Source organism: Chelonoidis abingdonii, chromosome 4 (genome assembly GCF_003597395.2).
Source record: "Chelonoidis abingdonii isolate Lonesome George chromosome 4, CheloAbing_2.0, whole genome shotgun sequence".
NCBI lineage: Eukaryota > Metazoa > Chordata > Testudines > Testudinidae > Chelonoidis > Chelonoidis abingdonii.
In genome coordinates, this window is record NC_133772.1 from 58,456,855 (window position 1) to 58,482,144 (window position 25,290).

Below are 25,290 nucleotides of genomic sequence, written 5' to 3' on the forward strand. Positions count from 1 at the left end.
ATAGGTCCTTGATGATGTTCACGTGACTGGTGACCTGTGCCTTGGAGGTCCCTCGAATAAGCCAGTCGTCAAGGTATGGGAAGACGTGTATTCGATGATGACGGAGGGAGGCGGCGACTACCGCCATACACTTCGTGAATACCCGAGGGGCTGTGGAGAGGACAAAGGGAAGGACCATAAACTGATAGTGTTGATGGCTCACCACAAAGCATAGATACCGTCTGTGCGGAGGGTAAATTGCAATTGGAAATACGCGTCCTTCATATCGAGAGCGGTGTACCAATCTCCAGGATCCTGGGATGGGATGATGGTCCCCAGGGATACCATGCGGAACTTGAACTTCTTCATAAACTTGTTCAGTTGTCGTGGGTCTAGGATAGGCCGGAGGCCCCCTTTCGCCTTGGGGGTTAGGAAATATCGGGAATAAAACCCCTTGCCCCTTAATTCCTTCGGTATCTCCTCGATAGCCCCCATCGCAAGGAGTCTCCGAATGTCTTGCAGGAGGAGTTGCTCATGAGAGGGGTCCCTGAAGAGGGACGAGGAGGGGAGCTGGGGGAGACGGGGTGAAGTAAACTGAAGATGGTATCCAAACTCCATCATGCGTAGGACCCAAAGATCCAAGGTTAATTGGGACCACGCAGGGAGGAATGGGGAAAGGTGGTTGTAAAACGGAAAAGGATCCTGGGAGACAACTGGTACACTGCTCTTGGGCGTACCCTCAAAAGTTTGATTTGGGTCCCGCTGTTGGCTTGGTGGGACCGGAATTGTTACCCCCATGAGGTCCAGACTGACGTCTGCGGCTGTTACGACCTCGCCTTCTGGTAAAGTCTTGCCTTGGCCTTGGCGGGGGGTAAGGGCGCTGAGGTTGGGAGCAGAAGGATCTTCTTTGAGTCTGTGGCGTATGAATTCCGAGCGAACGCATGATTACATGATTGTCTTTCAGATTCTGTAGCCTAGGATCCGTCTTCTGTGAGAACAGGCCCTGGCCATCAAATGGTAAGTCTTGTATAGTGTGCTGAAGTTCAGGTGGCAGGCCTGACACTTGCAGCCATGGTATACGTCGCATGGCGATTCCAGAGGCGACCGTTCTAGCTGCCAAATCCGCGGCGTCCAGCGAGGCCTGGTCCATGCTACTTTCTTTCCTTCCTCCAGCAGTGCTGTAAATTCCTGGCGGGAGTCTTGCGGGACCAGCTCTGTAAACTTTCCTACCGCCTCCCAGGTGTTGTAATTGTATCTACTCAGCAGAGCTTGTTGGTTCGCCACCCTGAGTTGGAGGCCTCCCGCGGAATAGATTTTCTGTCCCAACAAGGCCATATGCCTAGCCTCCCTTGATTTAGGTGCAGGGGCTTGTTGGCCGTGGCGCTCCCGCTCATTGATGGACTGTACCACCAATGAACGGGGAGGGGGATGCACACATAGGTACTCATATCCTTTGGATGGCACCATGTATTTCTGTTCGACCCCTCTGACTGTGGGTGGGATGGATGCTGGGGATTCCCAGATGGTATCTGCCCTAGCCTGGATCGAACGAATGAATGGCAGGGCCACTCTGGTTGGTGCCTCCACCGACAAGATACTTATCACCGGGTCCTCCACCTGTGGAACCTCCTCTACCGGCAAGGTGATATTCTGGGCGACATGCCGTAGGAAGACCTGGTGTGACCTGAGGTCAATTGGAGGCGGGCCCGACGATGATGTCCCCGCTACTGCTTCATCCGGAGAGGAGGAGGGTGAAAGCCCCAGGACAAGTGGATCCTGTACTGACTCCTGATCCTGGGGGACATCAGGAGCCAGTAGATCATGGGGGTCCGGTGTGGGGGCAGCAGCTTCCTCTGTACCAGCAGGGGGAGGTCGGCTGACAGTAGCCTCTGGTACGCGGTGTTCTGACGGACCGGAGCGTGATGGCACAGCTAGTTCACCTTGGGCTTGGTGATAACCCCAAGGCGTCCAAAAGGACCACTGATGAGGTCCCTGGTCTGGGCCATGGGATCCTTGGGCGAACCTGCTGTGAGTGTCCGAATCCCCATAGGAAGCACTGTCCGCATGGGATGATATGGATGGGTGCCGAGAAGGACATGGAGGAGCTGAGATTGTTTGGGGAGGGTCTCTGCGACTAGTCGAACTGTCTCCAAGCGGCACCGGAGAACGGTACCAGGAGTCGTACCGGTACCGAGAGTGAGACTGGGACCTGCTACCCGCGCGGTGCCGGGAGGTCGACCAGTACCTTGAATCCCTGCGCCAGGATCGGCTGCGAGATGAGCGGTGCTGCGAGCGGTGCTGGGACCTGGATGGGTGCTGAGAGTATCGATTCAGAGAACAGGATCTCGAGCGGTGCCGCGAGTACGACCGGTACCTAGATGGAGAGCGGTATCGGGACTGCGAGCGGCGTTGGGACCGGGATCGATGACAGGACTGAGAGTGTCTGCGGGACCTGGATCATGACCGGCGACATTCAGCGGTGCCGGGAGAGGATGGTCTCAGCAGGGCGGGCTTGCCTAATGATTGGACAACCCGTACTGGCAGTGCCGGGGGTTGAGGCAGCTCGGGCTCTGTCAAGGCAATCAACTCCCTTGCCGAAGAGAACGTCTCCGGCGTGGAGGGCACGATGAGCTCAACCACAGCGTGTGCTGGGGAGCTAGTAGGCACCAGACTTGACGGCTCTTGCGAGACCAGAATCAACGGCGCAGAAGACGTCGGTGCAGCGGCAGTTGACGGTGCCGGGTGGTCTGACTTAGTTAGGCGCTCTGACTGCAGCGTAGGCACGGGAGCCGCAGGAGTCTTATGCTTCTTTATCCTCGGGGAGAGAGAGCGGTGCCAGGCAGGAGCCTGGGCTGGTGATGGCTGGCCTTCACGGTGCCCAAGCGCTCCGGTGCGGAGGAGGCACTTGTCCCCGGTGTGGCAGTCGGTGCCGAAGATGGAGGAGTTAGAGCTGCCTCCATCAGGAGCTTCTTGAGACGAATGTCCCACTCCTTTTTTGTCCGGGGCTTGAAAGCCTTGCAGATGTGGCAATTGTCTAGGTGGGATTTGCCCAAGCACTTGAGACAGGAGTCGTGAGGATCTCCTGTGGGCATTGGCCTATGACAGGCCAAGCATGGTTTGAAGCCCGGTGAACCGGGCATGGGCCCCGGTACCAGGTAAGGGGAAGGGGCTAATCTCCGATCCCTCTTAACTATATACAATAACTACTACAAAGAACTAATAAAACTAACTAGAAATATAGAATATTGAACTATATACACAATAACGATTAGAACGAGCGATAGCTAGGGAGGTGAAAATCAGCTAAGCCGCGCTCCACTGTTCCAACGACCGACTCGGGCGGTAAGAAGGAACTGAGGGGCGGATGGGTCAGCAACGGTATATATCTGGCACCATAGCAGCGCCACTCCAGGGGATGCCCTGCTGGCCCACTGAGTGTTGCTAGGGTAAAAATCTTCCGACGAACGTGCATGCGGCACGCACACACCTAACTGGAATGGATATGAGCAAGCACTTGAAGAAGAACCATAGTTAGTAGTTCTGCAATTTCACATTTGAATTCTTTCAGAACTCCTGGGTGAACGCCATCTGGTCCCGGTGACTTGTTACCGTTATCAATTAATTCCCAAACCTCCTCTAGTGACACCTCAATCTATGACAATTCCTCAGATTTGTCACCTACAAAAGCCGGCTCAGGTTTGAGAATCATCCCTACATCCTCAGCCGTGAAGACTGAAGCAAAGAATTCATTTAGTTTCTTCGCAATGACTTTATCGTCTTTAAGTGCTCCTTTTGTATCTCAATCGTGCAGAGGCCCAATTGGTTGTTTAGCAGGCTTCCTGCTTCTGGTGTACTTAAAAAACATTTTGTTATTACCTTTTTGTTTTTGGCTAGTTGTTCTTCAAAATTCTTTTTGGCTTTTCTTATTACATTTTTACACTTAATTTGGCAGTGTTTATCCTCCTTTTTATTTACCTCACTAGGATTTGACTTCCACTTTTTAAAAGATGCCTTTTTATCTCCCACAGCTTCCTTTACATGGTTGTGAAGCCATGGTGGCTCTTTTTTAGTTCTTTCATTGTGTTTTTTAATTTGGGGGTATACATTTAAATTGGACCTCTATTGTGGTGTCTTTGAAAAGCGTCCATGCAGCTTGCAGGGATTTCACTCTAATCACTGTGCCTGTTAATTTCTCTTTAACTAATCCCCTCATTTTTGCACAGTTCTCCTTTCTGAAATTAAATGCCACAGTGTTGGGCTGTTGAGGTGTTCTTCCCACTACATGAATGTTAAAAGTTACTATATTATGGTCACTATTTCCAAGCAGTCCTGTTATAGTTACCTCTTGACCCAGATCCTGAGGTGACATGTTCCCAGTCAATATGGGGATAATTGAAATCCCCCACTATTATTGAGTTTTTTATTTTGATAGCCTCTCCAATCTCCCTCAGCATTTCATCGTCACTATCACTATCCTGGTCAGGTGGTCGATAATAGATCCTAAAGTTATATTCTTATTAGAGCATGAAATTACTATCCACAGAGATTTTATGGAACACGTGGATTCACTTAAGATTTTTACTTCATTTGATTCTACATTTTCTTTTACATATAGTGCCCCTCCTCTCCCTCCCCACCTCCCAGGGCCTGTTCTGTTCTTCCGATATTTTTTGTACTCCTGAATGTGTCTCATTGATTGTCCTCACTCCATGAGGTTTCTGTGTTGCCTATTATATCAATATCCTCCTTTAACACAAGGCACTCTAGTTCACCCATCTTATTATTTAGACTTCTAGCATTTGTATACAAGCACTTTAAAAACTTGTCCCTGTTTATTTGTCTGCCCTTTTCTGGTGTGTCAGATTCTTTTTTATGTGAATGTTTCTTGTCTGATCTGGCCCCTACTTTATCCTCTTCCATTCTCTCCTCCTGACTAAAAGCTAGAGGATCTCTATCAATAGACTCTCCCGTACTTTAATTTTCACAACCATATATGAATGTGTGACATTTCACATTCCTGCATAAATACTAGGTGAGGTTTAATGTAATGAATGAGAATTTTATTTTGTATCCTCTCATCGCTACCCCGGTGGCTCTGCAGAACAATACATTGCAGTATTTAAAACTATTTAAATATAAAAAATAAAATAAAATAAAACAAAACCACATTTCTAAACACTATAAAACAAAAATAAGAGGAATTAAACTGAATACAAAGGAGAAAATATATAAATATAGTCATCACACTCCAACATTGGAGAGGGAAAGTTTTAGACTTAGAACTGTCCACAAAGGCACAGTCACCTGATGACCTAAAATGCAATGGTGTAATCCCTCAGGGGCAGATGAATCACAGTTAAAAACTCCATCAGAAGAAAGTTCAAGAAGGAGATCTCAGATATAGAATGACAGAAATGTAGGGATAAAAAGGACCTCAGAAGGTCATCTAATCCAGCCCTCTGTAGTGAGGCAGGACCAAGTATAGCTAGAACATCTCTGACAGGTGTCTGTCCAACCGGTACTTAAAAATCTATAGTGATGATTATTCCACAACCTCCCTTGGAAGTCTGTTCCAGAGCTTAACTAACCTTATAGTTAGAAAGTGTATCCTAATAGCTAAACTACATTTCTATTGCTGCAGATAAAGCCCATCACTTTTCCTATCTTCAGTGCACATGGACAATTGATCACCGTTCTCTTTATACCAGCCCTTAACATATCAGGTCCCCATTCAGTCTTCTTTTCTCAAGACTAAACAAGCCCAGTTTAATTTTCTCCTCATTGGTCTTTTATCATTTTTGTTGCTGTCCACTGGACTCTCTCCAATTTGTCCACATCTTAAAGTGTGGTGCGCAGACTTGGACACAGTATTCCAGCTGAGGCCTCACCAGTGCAGAGTAGAGTGGCACAATTACCTCTTGTGTCTTACATATGGCACTCCTGTTAACACATTCCAGAATGATATTCGCCTTTTTCACAACTGCATTGCATTGACGACTCCTATTCAATTCGTGATCCGCTATAACCCCCAGATCTTTTTCAGCGGTACTACTGCTGAATAGGGTGACCAGATAGCAAGTATGAAAAATCATGATGGGAGTGGGAGGTGATAGGAGCCTATACAAGACAAAGCCCTGAATATAAGGATTATCCCTATAAAATCAGGACATCTGGTCACCATACCACGAAGTCAGTTATTCCCCATTATATAGTTGTGCATTTGATTTTTCCTTCCTAAGTGTAGTACTTTGCACTTGTCTTTACTGAATTTCATCTTTTTGATTTCAGATTAATTCTCCAATTTGTCAAGGCCTCTTTGAAATCAAATTCTGTCTTTCAAAGCACTTGTAATCCCTCTAAGATTGGTATCATCCATAAATTGCATAAGCATTCTCTCTACTCCATTACCTAAGTCATTAATGAAAATATTGAATAGTGTTAGACCCAGGACAGACTCCTGTAGGACTCCACTAGATAAACAGCAAACCTTTGATAACTCTCTGAGTACAGTCTTTCAACCAGTTTTCCATCCACCTTATAGTAATTTCATCTAGATCACATTTCTCTAGTTTTCTTATCAGAATGTCACGTGGAACTCATGTCAAAAGCCTTACTAAAATCAAGATATGTCACGTCCACAATTTCCTCCCTATCCAGTAGGCTAGTAACCCTATCAAAGAAGGAACTTAGATTGTTTTGGAATGATTTGTTCTCGGCAAATCCGTGTTGGCTATTACTTATAACCCTATTATCCCTTAGGTGCTCACAAACTGATTAATAATTGGTTCCAGTATCTTTCTAGATATCAAAGTTAGGCTGACTGATCTACAATTCCCCAGATCTTCTTTTTCCTCTTTTAAAAAAAGTAATACATTTGCCTTTTTCCAGTCCTCTGCGATCTCAGCTGTCCTCTCTGAGTTCTTGAAGATAATCACTAATGATTCTGGGATTACTTCTGCTGTTTCCTTAAGTACCTTAAGGGGAATTTTGTCAGGCCCTGCCAACTTGAATACAACTAACTTATCTAAATATTCTTTAACCTGTTCTTTCCTTATTTTGGCTTGTGTTCCATCCCCTTTGTTGTTAATAAAAGGTGTGTAAAGTATCTAGCCACAATTATACCTTTTAGAGAATACTGAAGCAAAACAGGCATTAAATAACTCAGCATTCCTCTTGTCATCCATTATCAGCTCTTCTTCCCTGCTAAGGAGTGGACCTATACCTTCCTTCATCTTTCTCTTGCCTCTAATGTATTTATGGAACCTCTTCTTTCCTTTTATGTCGCTTGCTATGTGTAACTAACTTTGTCCTGCAGCCTTTCTGATTTCATCCCTACATATTTGTGCTATTCTTTTGTATTCAAGATGGGAGCCATAACGGCCTCTTACTATTTTATCAGGATTGCTGTTGTGCCTTAAAACAAAGCCAAGGCCAACATGATAAAAGGCTTTACCAATAGGGTGGTCGCTTTATAGGCAGCCATTGTAAAGAATAATGGAAAGAGGAGGCATAATGTGACATGATTACTCAAATCAATAAGTAAACATACTGTCATATTCATAACAAGTTATGAGCCAATGAGCAACACTGTGTAGTTCCACTAAGAGAGAAATACAATAACTGAACTTCTTGGCATTAAGAGATGTATTGCTGTTGCAAGGTTGGCATGCGATATATAAGGGAGCAGTCTGTGAAAATGTACAAATGAAATACTTTCAAACTAAGTATGATACATGGCTTTCCTTGGAAAGAACATGACTTAAAATGTTGACAAAATTATTTAGTTTGCTATTTACTGCCAAACAAGCCCCCTCTATGAGCAGTGATATAATAGAAGGAAGAGCATCTTTCTGACAACAATCTCTACTACTCAAGAGCCAAACTTTTATCTTCCCAGAGTTGAGAATAACGTATGCTACTTCTGAGGCATCCAGACAGCATTATCATCCAAGCAATCTGGAAATACAGACTTAACTTGCAAAGTCCACAAGGGAAGAGAGATGTAATTGTGTACCAACAGCATATGTATATATTACTAATTCTCTCACCTGGAGGCCTTCATTTATGTTGAGTAAGAAGTAAGGGAAGATAGACATTTGAGTCATGTGGCATTCCAAATTCTTCATAGCTGTAATGGAAAACTACACCTCTACCCTGATATAACGCGGTCCTCGGGAGCCAAAATATCTCAGCATGTTACAGGTGGGGCTGCGTTATATCAGGGTAGGGAGAGGAACCACTCCCCGCCCCAGCTCACCTTTGCTCTGCCTCTGCCTCCTCCCTAAGCGTGCCGCCGCCGCTCTGCTTCTCTTTCCCTCCCTCCATCCCTTTCAGGCTTGCCCCACCAATCAGCTGTTTGGTCTGGCAAGCCTGGAAGGGGGTGAGAGAAGTGGAGCGGTGGCGGTGTGCTCAGGGGAGGAGGCACAGATGAGCTGGAGCAGGGAGCAAACTTCAGGAACAAACTTTTGTAACAAAGCCTTTTGTACTTTCCAGATTGCTGGAGGCTCTTTTCCCATTTGTAAAGCCATCTATAAGAACGAAAAAATTATTAGCTAAAAATTGTGCTTATTCTCCTTCTAAAATTTATTCATTTTTTTCTTGAGAGAGAAACTGGATATAAATTCTCCAGATTCCAACTACACCACTATTATGCGCTGATGGCACAAGGATATTAACTACGAGGTATATTCAGCACAGATCTATAGACTAAACTTCAAAATTTATTTCTTCAAGATCTTTGAAGCTGACCTAGCCAGCTCCATCTATGCTGTGATGCAACAGCTACTGTACCATGCAATCAAATCATAAAAACCTGACAAATTTCATTTCAGCAATTTGTCACTTTTTTCAAAGTTTCATTTATCATCATGCCTTTGGTAGTATGAAAATAATTTTTAAAAACAAAACCACCAAATATCAGAAAAATGACTTCCCATAGTGTCTAGTGCTAGCTCTCTGTGACAGTAGAGTTCCCAGAGTACCTGACATTACAGCACGATACTTGGAGCTATGTGAAAACAAAAAGTTCAGTAGTAACTAGTGAACTGGACAAAGATTACATTCTCCTCTGCTCCCGCCCGTTACTTGCTGCGGCCTTCCCTGGGGCCCCCCCACCCCAGCTCATCTCCATTCCGCTTCCTCCCATGAGCACGCTGCAGCTCCATTTCTCCCCCCTCCCTCCCAGGCTTGCTGCACCAATCAGCTGTTTGGTGCAGCCAGCCACGGAGGGGACAGAAGTGGAGCTGAGCGGCGTACTTGTGAGAGGAGGAGGCGGAGCAGAGGTGAGCTGGGGCAGGGACCGATTCCTCTGCACACACCTCTGCCCCTCACCTCTGCTCGCTTCCTCCCATGAGCACGTCGCAGCTCCGCTTCACCCCTCCCTCCCCCAGGCTTGCCACACCAACCAGCTGATTGGTGCAGCAGGCCTGGGAGGGAGGAGAAGCGGAGCTGTGGCACGTTCAGGGGAGGACGCGGGGCAGAGCAGAGGTGAGCTGGGGCAGGGACCGATTCCTCTGCACACACCTCTGCCCCTCACCTCTGCTCGCTTCCTCCCATGAGCACGTCGCAGCTCCGCTTCACCCCTCCCTCCCCCAGGCTTGCCACACCAACCAGCTGATTGGTGCAGCAGGCCTGGGAGGGAGGAGAAGCGGAGCTGTGGCACACTCATGGGAGGAGGCAGAGTGGAGGTGAGCTGGGGTGGGGGGCCCTGGGGAGGGCCACAGCAAGTAACGGGCAGAAACAGAGGAACCACTTGCGGTAACACGAATTCAGATATAACAAGGTAAAGCAGCTCTGTTGCCTGGAGCGCTGCTTTACTGCGTTATATCCGAATTTGCATTATATCCGGGTACAGGTGTACTGTAATCCATAGAAGCAAATGGGAAGAGTTACTAGCTGCTGTAGAAACTTTAACTAATTGCTCAAAGCAAGTAATTCAAAGTTTCCACTTAATGCTGCGGTAATGTCATTTTTGAGTAAGATATTCTGAAATATTAGCACGTGTGTATGGCTCATGCCAAACCAATACAATAAAATAAAAAGTGATCTGAAAATAAATACCTTGCAGATTGTACAGGTTTACTTCGTGGTTTTTTTGAACAGACTCTGACATACTCCTTTTTGTTTGCATTTTCAATGAACTTCACATACACCCGTTTGTATTTCATTTTTGCATCCCCAAAATACCCAAGATACTGTGAAAAGCAAAACAAAAACATATAAACACAGAGATTTTCCAATTAAAGTTATTTTGCTAAGCGAAGTGATTCAATTTATCATGTACACATGTAAATACTAAGACCATCTATTTGGAAACAAAAGCAATCTACTCTAAAACTGCTGTAATTTAGGAGGGAACTGCGTCTGGATTTTAAATATCCTTAAAATATAAATGAGTAAATAAGACAATATAGACACTGGTCTTGGTTTTCTCCTGCATCTGAGCTCTGCTAGGCACAGGGTGAGGGGCACATCAGGGAGCAGGTTACTTGGCTGGTCTGCACTTACACTTGCACGGATGAGCAACGGGGGGGAAATCCTACTTTATACTGTCAATATATGGTCCATAAAGGGTCCTACACTAGCTGATCTTCAGAGTGGAGCTCCACTCCACCCTACCTCCTTTCTACCTCTTTGTCCCATAAACACTGCCAGGATGCAAGTATGGGGAAAGAGCACAGGACCCAGCTTTATCCCAGCTAAGAACTCCTCCTTGCTAGGGGAATGCTAAATTGGGCAGTTGAGACCAGAATCTGGTTTTTTTGCATGATATGCATGGCACAAAGAAACCAGAATGAAAATGAGAACTGGCCCTGAATATACGACAGCAATTCTTATTGTCATTCTGCTGAAAGTATCAGAAGGACCCACTCACCATTCATTTCTAGCCCTAGAGTTAGGGAGATCTTTGCAGAAATGCTAGTGCAGAGAGTAAACAGAAATGTCATGTTCCTTTAATGCTCCAGGGTCAGAAATTTTCTTTTGTGCGAGTAGGGGCCCAACCAAAAGTCACTGTGGTTTTACAAGGAATCTTCATACTTACACTATTAGTAGCAGCAAACTCTCTCTGTCCATCTCGAACTTCAGGAACGAACTTTTGTAACAAAGCCTTTTGTACTTTCCAGATTGCTGGAGGCTCTTTTCCCATTTGTAAAGCCATCTACAAGAACAAAAAAATTATTAGCTTAAAATTGTGCTTATTCTCCTTCTAAAATTTATTCATTTTTTTCTTGAGAGAGAAACTGGATATAAATTCTCCAGATTCCAACTACACCACTATTATGAGCTGATGGCACAAGGATATTAACTAAGAGGTATATTCAGCACAGATCTATAGACTAAACTTCAAAATTTATTTCTTCAAGATCTTTGAAGCTGACCTAGCCAGCTCCATCTATGCTGTGATGCCACAGCTACTGTACCATGCAATCAAATCATAAAAACCTGACAAATTTCATTTCAGCAATTTGTCACTTTTTTCAAAGTATCTTTTATTGTCATGCCTTTGGTAGTATGAAAATAGTTTTTAAAAAACAAAACCACCAAATACCAGATAAATGACTTCCTATAGTCTCTAGTGTTAGCTCTCTGTGATGGTAGAGTTCCCAGAGTACCTGACATGACAGCACGATATTTGCAGTTAAGTGAAAACAAAAAGTTCAGTTGTAACTAGTGAACTGGACGAAGATTACATTTACAGTTCAACTTTTAGTTCAATAACAATTAGCTCAAATAGATTATCTTCTTAAAACATTTGTGTCTTAAATATTTTAAACATATCTATAATTACCACTGTCCAGCCATTAGAAATCCATCATTTAAATATTAATCTATAAAGATTCTCATATTTTAAGGGAACATTTTAAGTGTAGAAAAAACTTTAAAGTGTATTTTCAAATGGTTATAAAATGAAAAAAACCCTGCAAGATTAGGATTCAACACTGCAAAGTGAGAATATTTTAAAACTAGTTATTCCTTAAACTTACCTGACAAACCTAGCAAATAATTAACAGAACTTTAATTTTAAAAATTTCACTTCAAAAGGGTCCATTGGAAGGCAAAGAAAACATATATTTAGGAATGATTTTTAAAGTGACATGTAAAAGTAATAATCAAATCTGTGAGCTAGAACAGTAGCAGAGGAGTGGACATGAGGAAGACAAAACAGAAGAATTAGAAATGGAGAAAACAAATAAGGTTTCCTTAAACTCTGCAGACCTTATGAAGGGTTGCAGTGGATCCACATGGACGCCACTCCTTGTTAGAGTAGCAAACAAAGCCTTCACAAAAATAAAAAAATGAAAATCCTGAAACAAAAAGCTAAGGCACGTCTACACGAACAGTGCTGCAGCTGTAATGATGCAGCTGCGCTGCTGCAGCATGTCTACTGAAGACACTCTATGCTGACAGAAGAGAGCTCTCCTGTTGGCATAATAAAACTACCTCTGTGAGCAGCAGAAACTATGTCGGTGGGAGAAGCTCTCCTACCAACACAGCGCTGCGCACACAAGCGCTTATGTCATTGTAACTTGTGTAGCTCGGTGGGGTGGTTTATTCATACCCCTGAGCGACATAAATTATGCTGACATAGGCTATATCTACACTACAGCCTAAGACACATAATTCTTCAATACCACACTCCTGAAAGCTTATCAAAGTCTTCAGTAAGAATGTATTCTGGTGAGCTCAAGAATCCTTGAAAACTTTAGCTCTTTTGCAAAAGGTTAAAAGACATATAGCAAATCTGGAAGACTTCTGTCAACTAAATGTATGTATGTCTATTGACAATTTTGAGATCTAATTGAGATTATCTGCTACAGTTATTTACCTTTATCATTTAACTTGTATGTATGCTTGACACATAATTAAAGTGATGCATATTCCCTACCCAAAACTAGAACCACACTTGTATGCCATCTTGGCAGCATCACAAATATGTTGAGCTATGCAGTAGAATATTAGCCTCTGCCTTTTGGTAGTTTGATTGTTGATGTCTGCTTCAGGGTGTATGTTGGTAATTACTCAGAACAAACATTTGGATTACCTTTAGCATATCTATATCTTCAATCTTCACTACAAATTCATCACGTTCTCTGTACATGCCCTCTCCTCCACTGTCCGTATTCTCCTCATCAGTACATCCTTCTATTGCAACAGCTGCCTGTATTTTTGCTAACTGGTCTGAAGTCACACCATCCTGGTCAGCTATCTTTACGAGTTCTGCTGAACTTGTTTTCTCCTGAACATTTACCACAGGAGCAGTAGTGTTTGGAGATTCCTGCTTTACAAGAGCAGTGGTGTTGGCAGTAGTAGCAACTGCCATTTTTTCAGTTTCTGAAGCAAAAAACAAGCAAGCATCGGTTATATGAATCATCAAGGATCAGCAACATAAGAAGGAAATTATGTTTATTTTATTTACTTTCCCAAACAATACATACAAAAAGCCCCCATTCTATAAGTTACAATAGTAAAGTTAACTAGCCCTAAGTTAAACCTGTATCTAAAAAGTTAAAATAATTAGTATTAAGTCTGTATGTTTGCAGGAAACTGATTTTGTTATAGCTATAGTGCATAGACACTATGGTGATATGTGCCTTAGAACACATTGTTATTACACAGAGGACCAACAGGAACACACTGTTTTGCTCTGTAGAACAAAGCAAATGGCAGACTCTAACAGATTACTATTTTGGATTTTGTTGGCCTCTGCTGATACCAACTACATCTTCATCATTTTCATCAAATAAAGAAAAAGGAAAGTGGCTGCCATGTATAACACAAAACCTAAATCAAACATGAAAAAGTATTTTCTTGGTGGCACTTCTGGGTCACTCTCATTTTGCATCTTCCAATAAATTAACTGGTGGTCTCAGATTAGATTTTAACATTCTTAACAATCCTATAGTACAATTTAACACAAAGTAATGCTTTGCAATGAGAATTAATGGTACAAAGTGAAGGAATGAAAAGCACTCCACTTCTGTAGCCACATTTAGTGGAAATTTCCAGTTCCTCAAATGATTATTATTCCCTTTCCCCTTCAAGAAAGAAGACCTCTTTAGATATTGTATTACCATCTGCCCTCAAGACATACTTGCCTTAACTCTGTTTTGCTAATCTAACTAAACAATGCAAGCCATCATTTTATTGCTAATATCACACTTAGTGAACTAGCATCAAAGGTTGGGACGTATCCTTTAAAAACACAAAAAATAAATGTATCATTTCACATGATAAATTTCAAACAATGAGGTACAGGAAAAAGAATATTCTATATAAATCATGATTATAAAATAATCCTCAAACAAGTTAACTGGATATTTAAATTATTGCATCTATATTACAAAAGTGCATATTTGGAAATAGGAGTCATTAAAATAATCACTACTGCCAAATTTGAATAATGTATATGAAAAGAGGTTACAGTGCATGCAGAATAAAATATTTCCTGTCACATGACTGCAAGTATAGTAGATGCATTGGTCCAGTGAAAGCTGCAACACTTATTTAATATAAAAGTTGGTATATAATTATTTTCTAAGTACATCTAGAACTTTCCCAAGAGCAGTAAAATATGTATGAGGTACACTAGTGTTACCATGGTAGAAAGGTATACATATTAATTGTGAATATTTTTACATTTTTATATTGTTGAGTGTAAAAATAAACAGATGTACAATTGCACATATATAAGGGAATCAGTACTGACTCTGCATGACCAGCATGTTGCAGAATGTCAATTATTGTTATTTTGGATAAGGTACAAATAGTACTCCTTACAACAGAAAAGGAATTTGGTAGCACACATACGTATTATAATTTTATACAAAATAGTGAAAAGATAGTACAACCATATTTTTAAAACAAAGTATGAAGAAAAAAAGGTTAAAATAAAGCTTCACTTACTTTTCTCAGAACAATGTTCTGAATGTTCAACAAAAGGGAAACTCCTTTTGTACATATGCTCTGTAAAAAGTTCTTAAATGTAATTTTTGATTTAAAAAGATGTACACATTATCTTTGGCTAGAAGTACTAACTGGGAGACTGTCCACACTGCTTTAACATTCAGAAAAAATACCGGCTATTTAAACATTTTAAAAATTCAGTATTTTGCACTGAGAGAAATGAACGAAGCTTTATTTTAAGATGTTTCCTTCCTCTGCTCAAAAACAGAAGTTATAAACTAATCAGTTTAATTAAATATACCCACAAAAGCAAACATGACAGTTATTTAATCAAAATTGTTTCCTTTGTACTAAATTCAGAGTACAATAAATCCTTTTGTATTAGCTTGTTATGCCAAATTATTATTTTCTAAATTAAAAACAAACTTTTGGGTCACATTAGCTACAGCACATCAATTTACACTTATTTCATTTCAGTAAAAACATCCAGAAATTATTTATAGTGAAAGAATTAAAATCAAATCTTAATTATATTGGCCCTGGTCAGAGTTAATTCGGGCATATGTAAATTTGCACATAGAAATGGTTTTACTAAGTACATATATTCCTCTTCAACAAGATTACTTTTGATAAATATGAACTGTGGAGCAGACTGCTTTAAAATCATTAAGTAATTTTTCCAATGGCTGGAAGAAGAAGATGGATGATATTTGTAACAGAGTCTCTCTGGAGAGCCAACTTTGCTGGGTGGGGGCTGCTTGCCACACAGAGTTACCACCACAAAGTTAGGCCAGTCTGAGCTCTAGCCCCTTAGGATATGTCTACATAGCAAAGAACAGTCTGTGGCTGGTCCGTGCCGGCTGACTTGGGCTCAAGAGGCTTGGGCTACAGGGCTGTTTCATTGCTGTGTACACTTCCAGGCTAGGACCCTGCAGAGTATTAGGGTCCCAGAGCACCCAAGCCCAGAAGCCTACCCAACAATGAAACAGCCCTGCAGCCTGAGCCCTGCAAGACCAAGTAGGTTGGCACAAGCCAGTCGCCGGTTTTTCTTTGCTGTGTAGACATACCCTTAGTCCTTGCAGTGGGCTGCACCCTTGTAGTCCTGCTTACTTTGTGATGGGTGCGGAAAAGCAAAAGTCCAAATTCAGGAAAGAAAAAGCCCCTCCTGGGGTCAACAGAAAGTGAAAAGTTCAGAAGCACCACCTTACTTCAGGAGTGCCTAGGTAGCAACTTTACTGGAGTTCTTACGGCCAGATAGCTGCGTCAATCTCTCCGTAGCAGGCTTGCCCCGGTGTTTGCTAGACTCCTCGCAGAGCTGGCAGGGTCTCTCGCATGGGGGGTTCCTCCCGCTGCTTCAGGACCACTCCAGATGTTACCTTCTCAGGGCTTCCCCCTGGCTGACTACAGTTTCCTCCTTTTAAAGCCCTCCTCCCTACCATGCATGATTGGCAGGGCTGAGGCTACCTTTGCACACACTGCCTCCCTAATCTCTTTGCTGTCAGTGCAGGATTTATACACCCTATCATAGTATTACAGAGCAAAAGAGACAAATATTCCACAGCTAGGGAGAAAGAAACAAATACCGCTCAAAGTCTGGAGGATAGAGCTGAAATTCAGAGGGATCTTACCGGACAACTGGGCTATAGGCAACGAAATGAAATTTAACAAAGACAAACGTAAGGTACACTTAGGGGAAAAAACCAAATGCACAAATACAGAATGGAGGATAACTGGTTTGGCAGCAGCACTAACGAAAAGGATCTGGGAGTTGTGGTGACAACCTGAACATGCCTCAGCAATGTGATGCTGTTGCAAACAACAACAACAACAAAAAAAATGCAATTTTAGGTTGCATTAACAGAGGCATAGCCTGTAAGTCCCAGGAGGTGAAAGTATTGCTCTACTCAGTGTTGATTAGGCCTCAGCTGGAGTACTATGTCCAATTTTGGTAACCAATGTATAGGAAGGATGTAGAAACTGGAAAGATCCAGAGGCAAGCAACAATGATCAAAAGGATGGAATGCATGATCAAAAGGATGGAATGCAAGCCGTATAAGCAAAGGCTGAAGTTACTGGGTATGTTTAGTTTGGAAAAGACAAGATTAAGCGGGGGGATACATGGTAGTGGTCTTCAAATACTTGAAAGGCTGCCATAAAAAAGATGGAGAAAAGTTGTTCTCTCTTGCCTCAGAGGACAGGAAAGGAGGCAATGGGTTCAAACTACAGCATAGCAGATTTAGATTAAATCTCAGGAAAAACTTCCTAAGTGTAAGAACAGTAGGACAATGGAAACTAGGGAGGTTGTGGAAGCTCATTCACTGGAGATTTTCAAAAGGAGGCTGGAGAGCTATCCATCTTGGATGGTCTAGACCCAACAAATCCTGCATCTTGGCAGAGGATTAGATTACATGGCCCTTACAGCCCCTTCCAACCTATGATTCTATGACTCCCAAGACTAGCTATAAGAGATTCTTCAGAGATGCCACATGCGGGCAGAGGTACATTCCAAATACACTGTATTTGAGATATGAAGGTAGCTTCTGTGAACAGCAACAAAGAATTTACTGAACTTAACATATATATGGAAACCCTGGCCCATATTCTTCTAGGAAGCATCCCTGTTAACATAGGGATCTTTATGGATATATTTTTAGCATGGAGCTCCAGGACAACACTCTATTCTAATTCAGTGCACTTAAAGTATCAATACTTTCTTATAAAAAGCAATGATCAACATGCTCTAAGCATGTTCTATGTATAAAAAGTTGTTATAAGAGACAAAGTGGCACTGAACTCTACGTGTCAAAATTCTTTCAGAGATGCATACATTTTTAGTGATAACTAGGTCTCTTAAGTGGTATCCAGTAATTTACAAACTTAATGGATCCACCATTTCCCCTAGTCCCCAAAGATTCATGGCTTGGACATTCTTTTGGGGAAGGAGGTCTGGATACAGTTCCTCTGTGAATAATAAATGCCTCTACTCTTGACTTGGCTAGAGACACTGCTGTAAGATTACTGGAGGCATTCCTTTTCCCAAGGGTCTGTGAGCCAGCTACAGAGAGTTGCCACCAAACTAATGGACGGGTCTGAAAGTTCTACAAATTTGTCTCTGGAGAGACACAATTATAGCTGAATGTAAAGTGTGTGGCAGCATTAAGTCTCATTTAATATGCATGTAATATTAAAGGGCAGAAGAAACACAAACTGGACAAGCATTCAAAAAGATTGCTTATAGGAAATCAAAAGGAGCCAGAACCACTAAAGTAACTGGGTACTCTTTATGTTGTTATCCTTTAAAGCATTTGGGCAAATGATGATGAAGCCAAGCCTGCTGAGGCAGACCCTGACCTCCGTTAGTAGAATCTGCCCTTTTTGCTTCTTGGAGTCTGATGAGTTCTTCATTGTGAACTTCTGGCCAAGTGTTGCCTGGAAACCCTATGACTGGCATTTGAAGGTGAAAGCGTGTTTCTCTCCAGATGTTGCATAGAGACCCTGAGACCTGAAAGTGATCATGAAGTCTAAGATGTGCATTGTCTTGCCATTGAACAAATTATGCCCCTCAAAAGAGTAGATCTAGACTTCCGCTGGAAAGTCAGAGAAATCTAGTCACAAGGACCAGCAATATAGTGACTGCAGTCACTGTCTTTGCTAAAACAATAGCAGCATCACAGTCTGCAGGGCAGGTCCAGCACTTGTCAAATGCTAGTTACCACCGGTTTTGCCTCCTATTTATCAACAGTGTCACGAAAACATAAAAGTATTTTAAAATGTAGAAAAGAAAAGAAAACAGTTTGCTGAAAATACTTCCAGAGGAAGCACCAGTAATTAAAATGTATGATTGCTGACAAGAATTCTACGATATACAGAATAGACACATTAATATTAGCGGAAGAACTATATATAAAATATAAATAGTGCCATCACTACCATCCCATGTTGCATTAGTTAGGACATTTACCTTTCAAAAATTCTATTTCTCTAAAGTCATCTACTTTATGCTTAATAGTATAAAGTCTGAACTCCTCCTATTTAGAAAAGTACAGATAAAACACATTCTCAGCTGGCCAGTGTAAAAATAAATGTTTTTATAAATAACTCTAATCACTGAAAGAACATACGCAGTTCCATCAAGGTAAAAACAATATTTTCTGGAAGTAACTCAACTATGTCATCATGATGAAATTTCTTTAAAGACACTGTTGCATTTTTACACTCTTTACTGTCCATGTGATGGAACATTTGGTACTAGATTGTTGAGTTTTACAGGCAAAACCTTATCTACCATTTTGAGTTAGAAAATAATAGAGTTGACATCAGTTTACTAAAATACAAGTTTCTACATTCCATGCCAAAATCATCTTTTATACTGAAAAAGAAATATTTAAGGATATATTTTCAAAACATTGTACACGGATTTAGCCACATAACTTCCACTATTGTGGAAAACACTAATTTAGTTAAATCTCAGTTCAATAATTTGAATATTACTTCTAAATTTTAGTGTGACCTAACGAAGGTCTTTTGAAAGATATGTTTACCTAAAACTAAAGATATCTAAATTAAAAAGTAAAGTATATGCAAAATCTACAGAATTATGTCTTTGAAAGTAAACAACTATTTTACCTGATTTGTTTTTTTTGTCAGCAGTATCATCCAAAGCTGATAATGCGGTAGAAATGCTCTTCTGAAGATCGTGGTTACCCCCTACAGAATCATCTTCATCAGAAGAAAATGAAGGCAATGTTTCCAAATTTTTCTTAAGTTCATCATCAACTTTTTTGGTTGGACTTTCACAGCCACCCTCAACAGACAAAGGAGCTGCTGCTGGCTGTGGCTTTGAAGGTGGCTGGGGACCTGGGGCACGGACTATCTGGGTAACTGTCCGCCTAGTCCTGTTAGGCATTCGTACAGCAGGTGCTGAAAACTGTTGCCTGGGCCCAGATTTTAAAAAGTCTAAAAAAGATGCAAGGAATCCTGTTTTGACTTCTGGTTGCTTTTCTTCCACTTCTTTAATTTTTTGCCTCATTCTTTCTTGGTGTTGATAAATATCATAACTTTCAGAAACAGGAGAAGAATACGGTAAACATATGTCAGTTCCTCTTACATTCTGACGTTTGCATTGTCCACTTCGTTTCAGTTGTTTCTGGCTTGCACTGTCATCTTCTGTAGAATTTTTTATTTGGCTTTTTCCTTTACTTTTTTTCTTTTGAAAGTTCCCTTGACATAAATCTTGGTTCTCTTCTTCAGTTTTGCTACCACTTCCATCTCCTGGTTGTAGCACAGATATTGGTTGCAATGGACCTTTAATCTTGTTACCTACTACAATGCCATCATCACAACCCATATTAAAATCATTATCTGATGTAACGCTCTCTTCACTTAGACTCCGACCACTTGAAACAAATTCTGAGTCTCTAGCATTCAGTGTACCATCAATGGGAACATCATTGTCTTCTTCAGATTCATGACTAATGCTAGACTGTTTCTTAACTTTGCCAGAACCTTGTTCTTGCTCCTCCTGACTAGGTCCGAGGGCTGGAGAAGTCATTCTAGCTGACATGTTTTGGTCAGAAGTTTCCATATGTTGATCAAGGATCACATGTTTTGATTGTATTGTAGACACTGTTGTAAGGTTTACAGTAACTTGGCTTCCATTTAGAGAAATATTATTTATGCTGTGTGGTTTTCCAACTACAGTGGGTGAGGAGCTGAAACTAGGAGATATGTGACATACACCTATTGACTGGAACTGAGATTTGGAATCATCACCATTTTCAACAGATTGAATTTCTTCTTCATGAGATGTGGATTTGGCAAATTCTGATGGTGTGACCCCACACACTGCTGCTGTTGCTGCTAAGATGTCATCCACATTAGACAATATATTCCTCTCATCACTGAGAAGCATAGACTCTGGAAAACATATCGAACCAAGAGAAACAAACTGATTCTTTGATTCATGTTGATTTGGTTGAGTAAAATGGTCTTTTGATGTCATATGTTGCTGTAGTGGTTTTGAGGACTCAGAAATGTCCATTTTAATAACTTCTGCATTTTGAGGATGAAGCTGTTGCTGAGAATGACCCCCATTACTTTGAATAATGTGACTATCCATTTGAAGGAACTGATGTGCTACCTGCTGAGGACTCTGTATTCGTCGCACATGTGGAGATGCCTTTGCTTGTCCTAAGCCTGACTGCAGTATTGATTGCTGAAGAATTTGTAAGTCACAGGCAGATTCCAGAAGTACCTGTGCATTAGGCAAACATAGTTGATTGCAATGCCTCAAGGCATGAGCTTGAATCTGTGATGATGTACTAATGACTTGGCCCTGCTGTTCTTGGGCCTTAGTTTCATGTACCTTATGCATAAGAGAATGCTGCTGGTTTAGTTCTTTAGCATTTACACTTACTTGTGTTGTCTGCATTAAATTAGCTGCCTTTTTAATATCATGGCTTATTACATTAGTGATATGGCCAATCTGCTGAGTAAGCTGTGCCACAGAACCAACCATCCTCTCATCTTTTTTCGACCCTTGAAGAGTAAGCCCAATGACTTGATCTTCAAGACGAGAATTACTTCTGATTACACTTTGAGAATATCTGTCATCTGCCTTTGAGACCCTATAGGCAGCATCCTGAGCATTAATTTCACTATCAGTTAGCCTTTGGGTAGAGGATTCAAGAGAAGCTTGCTGTTGTAATGCCTGTAAATCTTGCATTGACAATTCATCTTCCTGTTTTGATGAAGCATACAAGTTAGAGTCAGATTTCCTTTTAACATATGTTTTTCTATCTGAGGAAGATCTATTGTTCTGCAGTGTCTGTGAATGAGCTGGGGATGCAAAAGTAGGAGACTGAACAGCTGTCAAAAACTTTTGAGACTGTGGAGAAGATGATTCTTGTGTCTGAGAATTCTGAGAAGAACGTAAAGAAATATAGTTCTGGTTTGGGCTTGAGGCTGACAAATTTTGAATACGAGGGGACGAAGAAAATGGAAGAGAAGGTGAAGTTAATGTTAAAGATTGCCCTGACGTATAACTTTCTGAAGGACTAACAGCTGACAAAACCTGTGATTGAGATGAATAACTAACCTGTGATTGGTTAACGGGAGATAAACCCTGAGAGTGATTAGAAGAATAACTCTGAGATTGGCTAACTGAAGAAAGATCCCTTGTTTGACCAGAGTAGTTCTCATTTGGAACTGAAGTTAATACCTGTTGATCTGCAGAGTAACTTAGTGTTGTCTGACTATCAGAAGTTATAGTTTGCGACTGCCCAGAAAAAGTCAGTGTTTTATATAATGAGGGCAGCTTCTCAACCTTGCTAGATGAGAAAACTTGTGAATGACTGACAGATGGCATATTCTGTGACTGTGTGGAAACATAGTTTTGGGATTGGCTGACTGACAACAGACTTGGTAGCTGTGCTGTAGAATAGATTTGTGCTTGGCCTGCTATTACTGAACTCTGGTTTTGTGCAGATTTGGAATAGCTTTGTGTCTGCACAGGAGAGACTACATTTTGAGGTTTGGGTGTCTTTGTTGACCTTGATAGCTGCTTTGTAGAACCGTTTTTTGCTTTTGCTGTAGAAGTAGATGGGAAACCAGGTGATGGAATTGCAGATGTATAAGACTGAGCAAGTTCCACTGAGACTTGAGAGGTCTTCTGTTGTGATCCTCCATTGCTCACCTGAGTAGCATCTCCAACTGGACTGCAGGGCAGTGCTGACTGCCTGGATGTATCCTGAAAATTAACTCCACTTGTACTTGATAAATAACTGTGTAAGGAATGCTGTGAACCAGTCAGTTGTGCCTGAACAGACTGTGTACTTGAAGGCCGCTGATGGTGTTTAATAACACTACATTCTCGCTGAAGTGCTCTATCAATGGAGGCAGTAGAACCAGAAAAGACAGATGTGCTATATGCCTGAGAAGCCTGCTGAGCTCCTCCAAGTGTTGAAGGCAACAAACTAAACTGAGGTTGCAAGAGATGGGGTGCGGACTCTTGAGCAGAACGGTATGTTGATGACTGAGGTGGTATGCTGGTACTTAAAACAGAGCTGCCTAAGCGCTCAAATGTCAAAGCAGTTGGAACTGTGCCTTGTGAAGTCTTGATTTGCAGTAAAGGGTCATGAGCAGTTAAAAGACCATTTGATGTAGCACTGAATGTTGCATCTTGAAGTGTGAGAGATGGAGTAGTAGCAAAGTTTCTACTGCTGAAAGAATTGGGATGCTGATAAGCTGATAATGCAGATGTTGGTGGAAATGTTCCAGAGGTTGGCAATGCTCCAGTAACAAATAGTTCTGTTGCTGCTGAGGAATGCACACCTGGGGAGTTAAAAAAAAAGTGTAAAAAAACTTTATAAGTAATAGTATTTTGTACTTCCATGGCTCATTTTATTGTACAATCTCAAAGCCCTTTACAAGTGTAAATTCAGACTCAACACTGCTGTGATGGAAATAAGTAGTGTTATTCTTCGATTTAAGCAAAAATACATCACAAAATGTTTACTTGCACACCTATGAATATACAAGGACACATTTTCAGAGTCTGTTTTTCAAACTGGGCCTCCATTTTTGCAGGCATAAAGAACTCTACACTGCAGTTAATTGCCAAGAATAAGCACAAACTGAAATTATGTATTGTTGGTCAAAATGTGCCAAAAAAAAAAAAGAAAAAAAGAGAGCTCTGTTTGAAACCTCAGGCACCTTTATATTTATTTTTATCTATTTAGTTGCTTTGATTTTAATCTATATGAAATGCCACACATCTACAACTCTTAATATACATTAAAATACACCATAGAAGTAAAAAAACATATATCAAAGCAGTAGCACTTTTCTTACTCCTTCTCTCCCCACCCTAACACACCTCATATAATCATCAGACAACAGAACACAACGGCTTAAGGAAGCTATAGAACACTTCTTTCAGTAATGTACAGATCTCATTAAGTGATGGTCACTCATGAACACCTGGGCTAAAAGGAAAAAAATGTCTGTTACTGTGAAAAAAAATTACATTGCACTCCTAAAAGATGCACTTTTATAAATCTATATCAAAACATTCATTGAATTGGAGTTCTGTCAACAGTTTTTACAACTTATTTTCTGAGAAACTGCATTTATTTTGCTGCATGTATACTTTTCAAAGGAGGCTTTGCTCTGAGGGGTTGAAAAGAAATGCATTTATATTACATTTGTATGTATAAAATGGAATAAAAGCATCCATGACATCCACACTATGAGTATCAGATGTAAAGGTCTGACATTCACTACTTGCAGCCTTGCTTTGCTGCACCATCCTTAGCTGATAAAAAAATCAATTGAATATAAATTCTGTATTACTTGAATTATAATACAAGAATTATCTTATTAGATTTAAGCCTAGATACAATCATATTATTCAATGACTTCTTGCACTTCAATAGCACTTCCCATCCCAGGAGCTCAAAGAGCTTTACCAACACTGGATATTAAGATTCACAACATCCCAGAGTAAGAAATTATTATCATCCCTATTTTAGAGATAGTAAACAGAAGCATTGAATATTTAAGTGATTTGCCTGAAGTCTTACAGGAATCTAAGGAAAAGCTAGAGAACCTTGGTTCTACTCCTCACTTCCAGTCCATATCCACAAAAGTATCCTTCCATTAACAAATAATGAAAGCCCTCAAACAGATTTATATAATCTTACATTTAAAAATATATGCAATTAGTCAATTAATCCCTGGAGCCCTACCCTGCTGCTATTGAAAGTTAAATGCAGTGCTCTTACTGACTTTCATGGGAACCAGATTGGGCATAGGGCAGTGATTCATATAGTTCAACTTTCAGTTCAGTGGCTGAGAGGAAAAAAACCAGCTTTTTAGCTTTGAACTACTATTTGAGAATAAGTAAAATCCTCACTAAGAAGAATTTCAGTTTTGACACAATTACCTCAGCAAATAAATTCCATTTAAAATAATTTAAAATATTTCAGTTGTTTCATGTTTTATAGCTGCAGCAGGGCACCATTACAGCTTAATCTCAAAACTGCTTAGACAGCATCAACTGAGGCAGCTCAAGAGGGCATTTGGATGGCCTTTCAGTTCAACAGAAATTAAATCCTTATAATAAAAAGAGAAGCATTTTAGCACCAATTTAAAATTTGCAAGCTGTACAAAGAAATATGTTATATACTATTGGTAAATATATCTATATGGATACAGTAAATAGAAATTTTAAGTAACATTCAAACATCAATCAGATTCTCCCAAGCACAGAAATATTTATTGCCATAGAGGCAGAAGGACTACTGTATTAAAAAACAAACAAACAAAACCAAAAAACCTCATGGTTACCTACCTTCTTGTAACAGTTCTTTGGGATGTGTTGTTCACGTCCATTCCAAGTAGGCGTGC

General features: G+C 41.1%; 1 protein-coding gene across 5 annotated transcripts in view; it reads right to left on the reverse strand.

Moving 5' to 3' along the window:
- The window catches only part of QSER1 (glutamine and serine rich 1), an 82,094-nt gene that overhangs the window by 24,916 nt on the left and 31,888 nt on the right, over positions 1 to 25,290 (reverse strand). For all 5 annotated transcript variants that reach the window (XM_032799589.2, XM_075065204.1, XM_075065203.1 and 2 more), the window contains exons 4-7: positions 19,510 to 23,214; positions 13,022 to 13,311; positions 11,021 to 11,137; positions 10,039 to 10,172 (exon numbers count right to left, since the gene is read on the reverse strand). In XM_032799589.2, the coding sequence (XP_032655480.1) occupies positions 10,039 to 10,172; positions 11,021 to 11,137; positions 13,022 to 13,311; positions 19,510 to 23,214 (4,246 nt within the window). The remainder of the gene's footprint in view (positions 1 to 10,038; positions 10,173 to 11,020; positions 11,138 to 13,021; positions 13,312 to 19,509; positions 23,215 to 25,290) is intronic.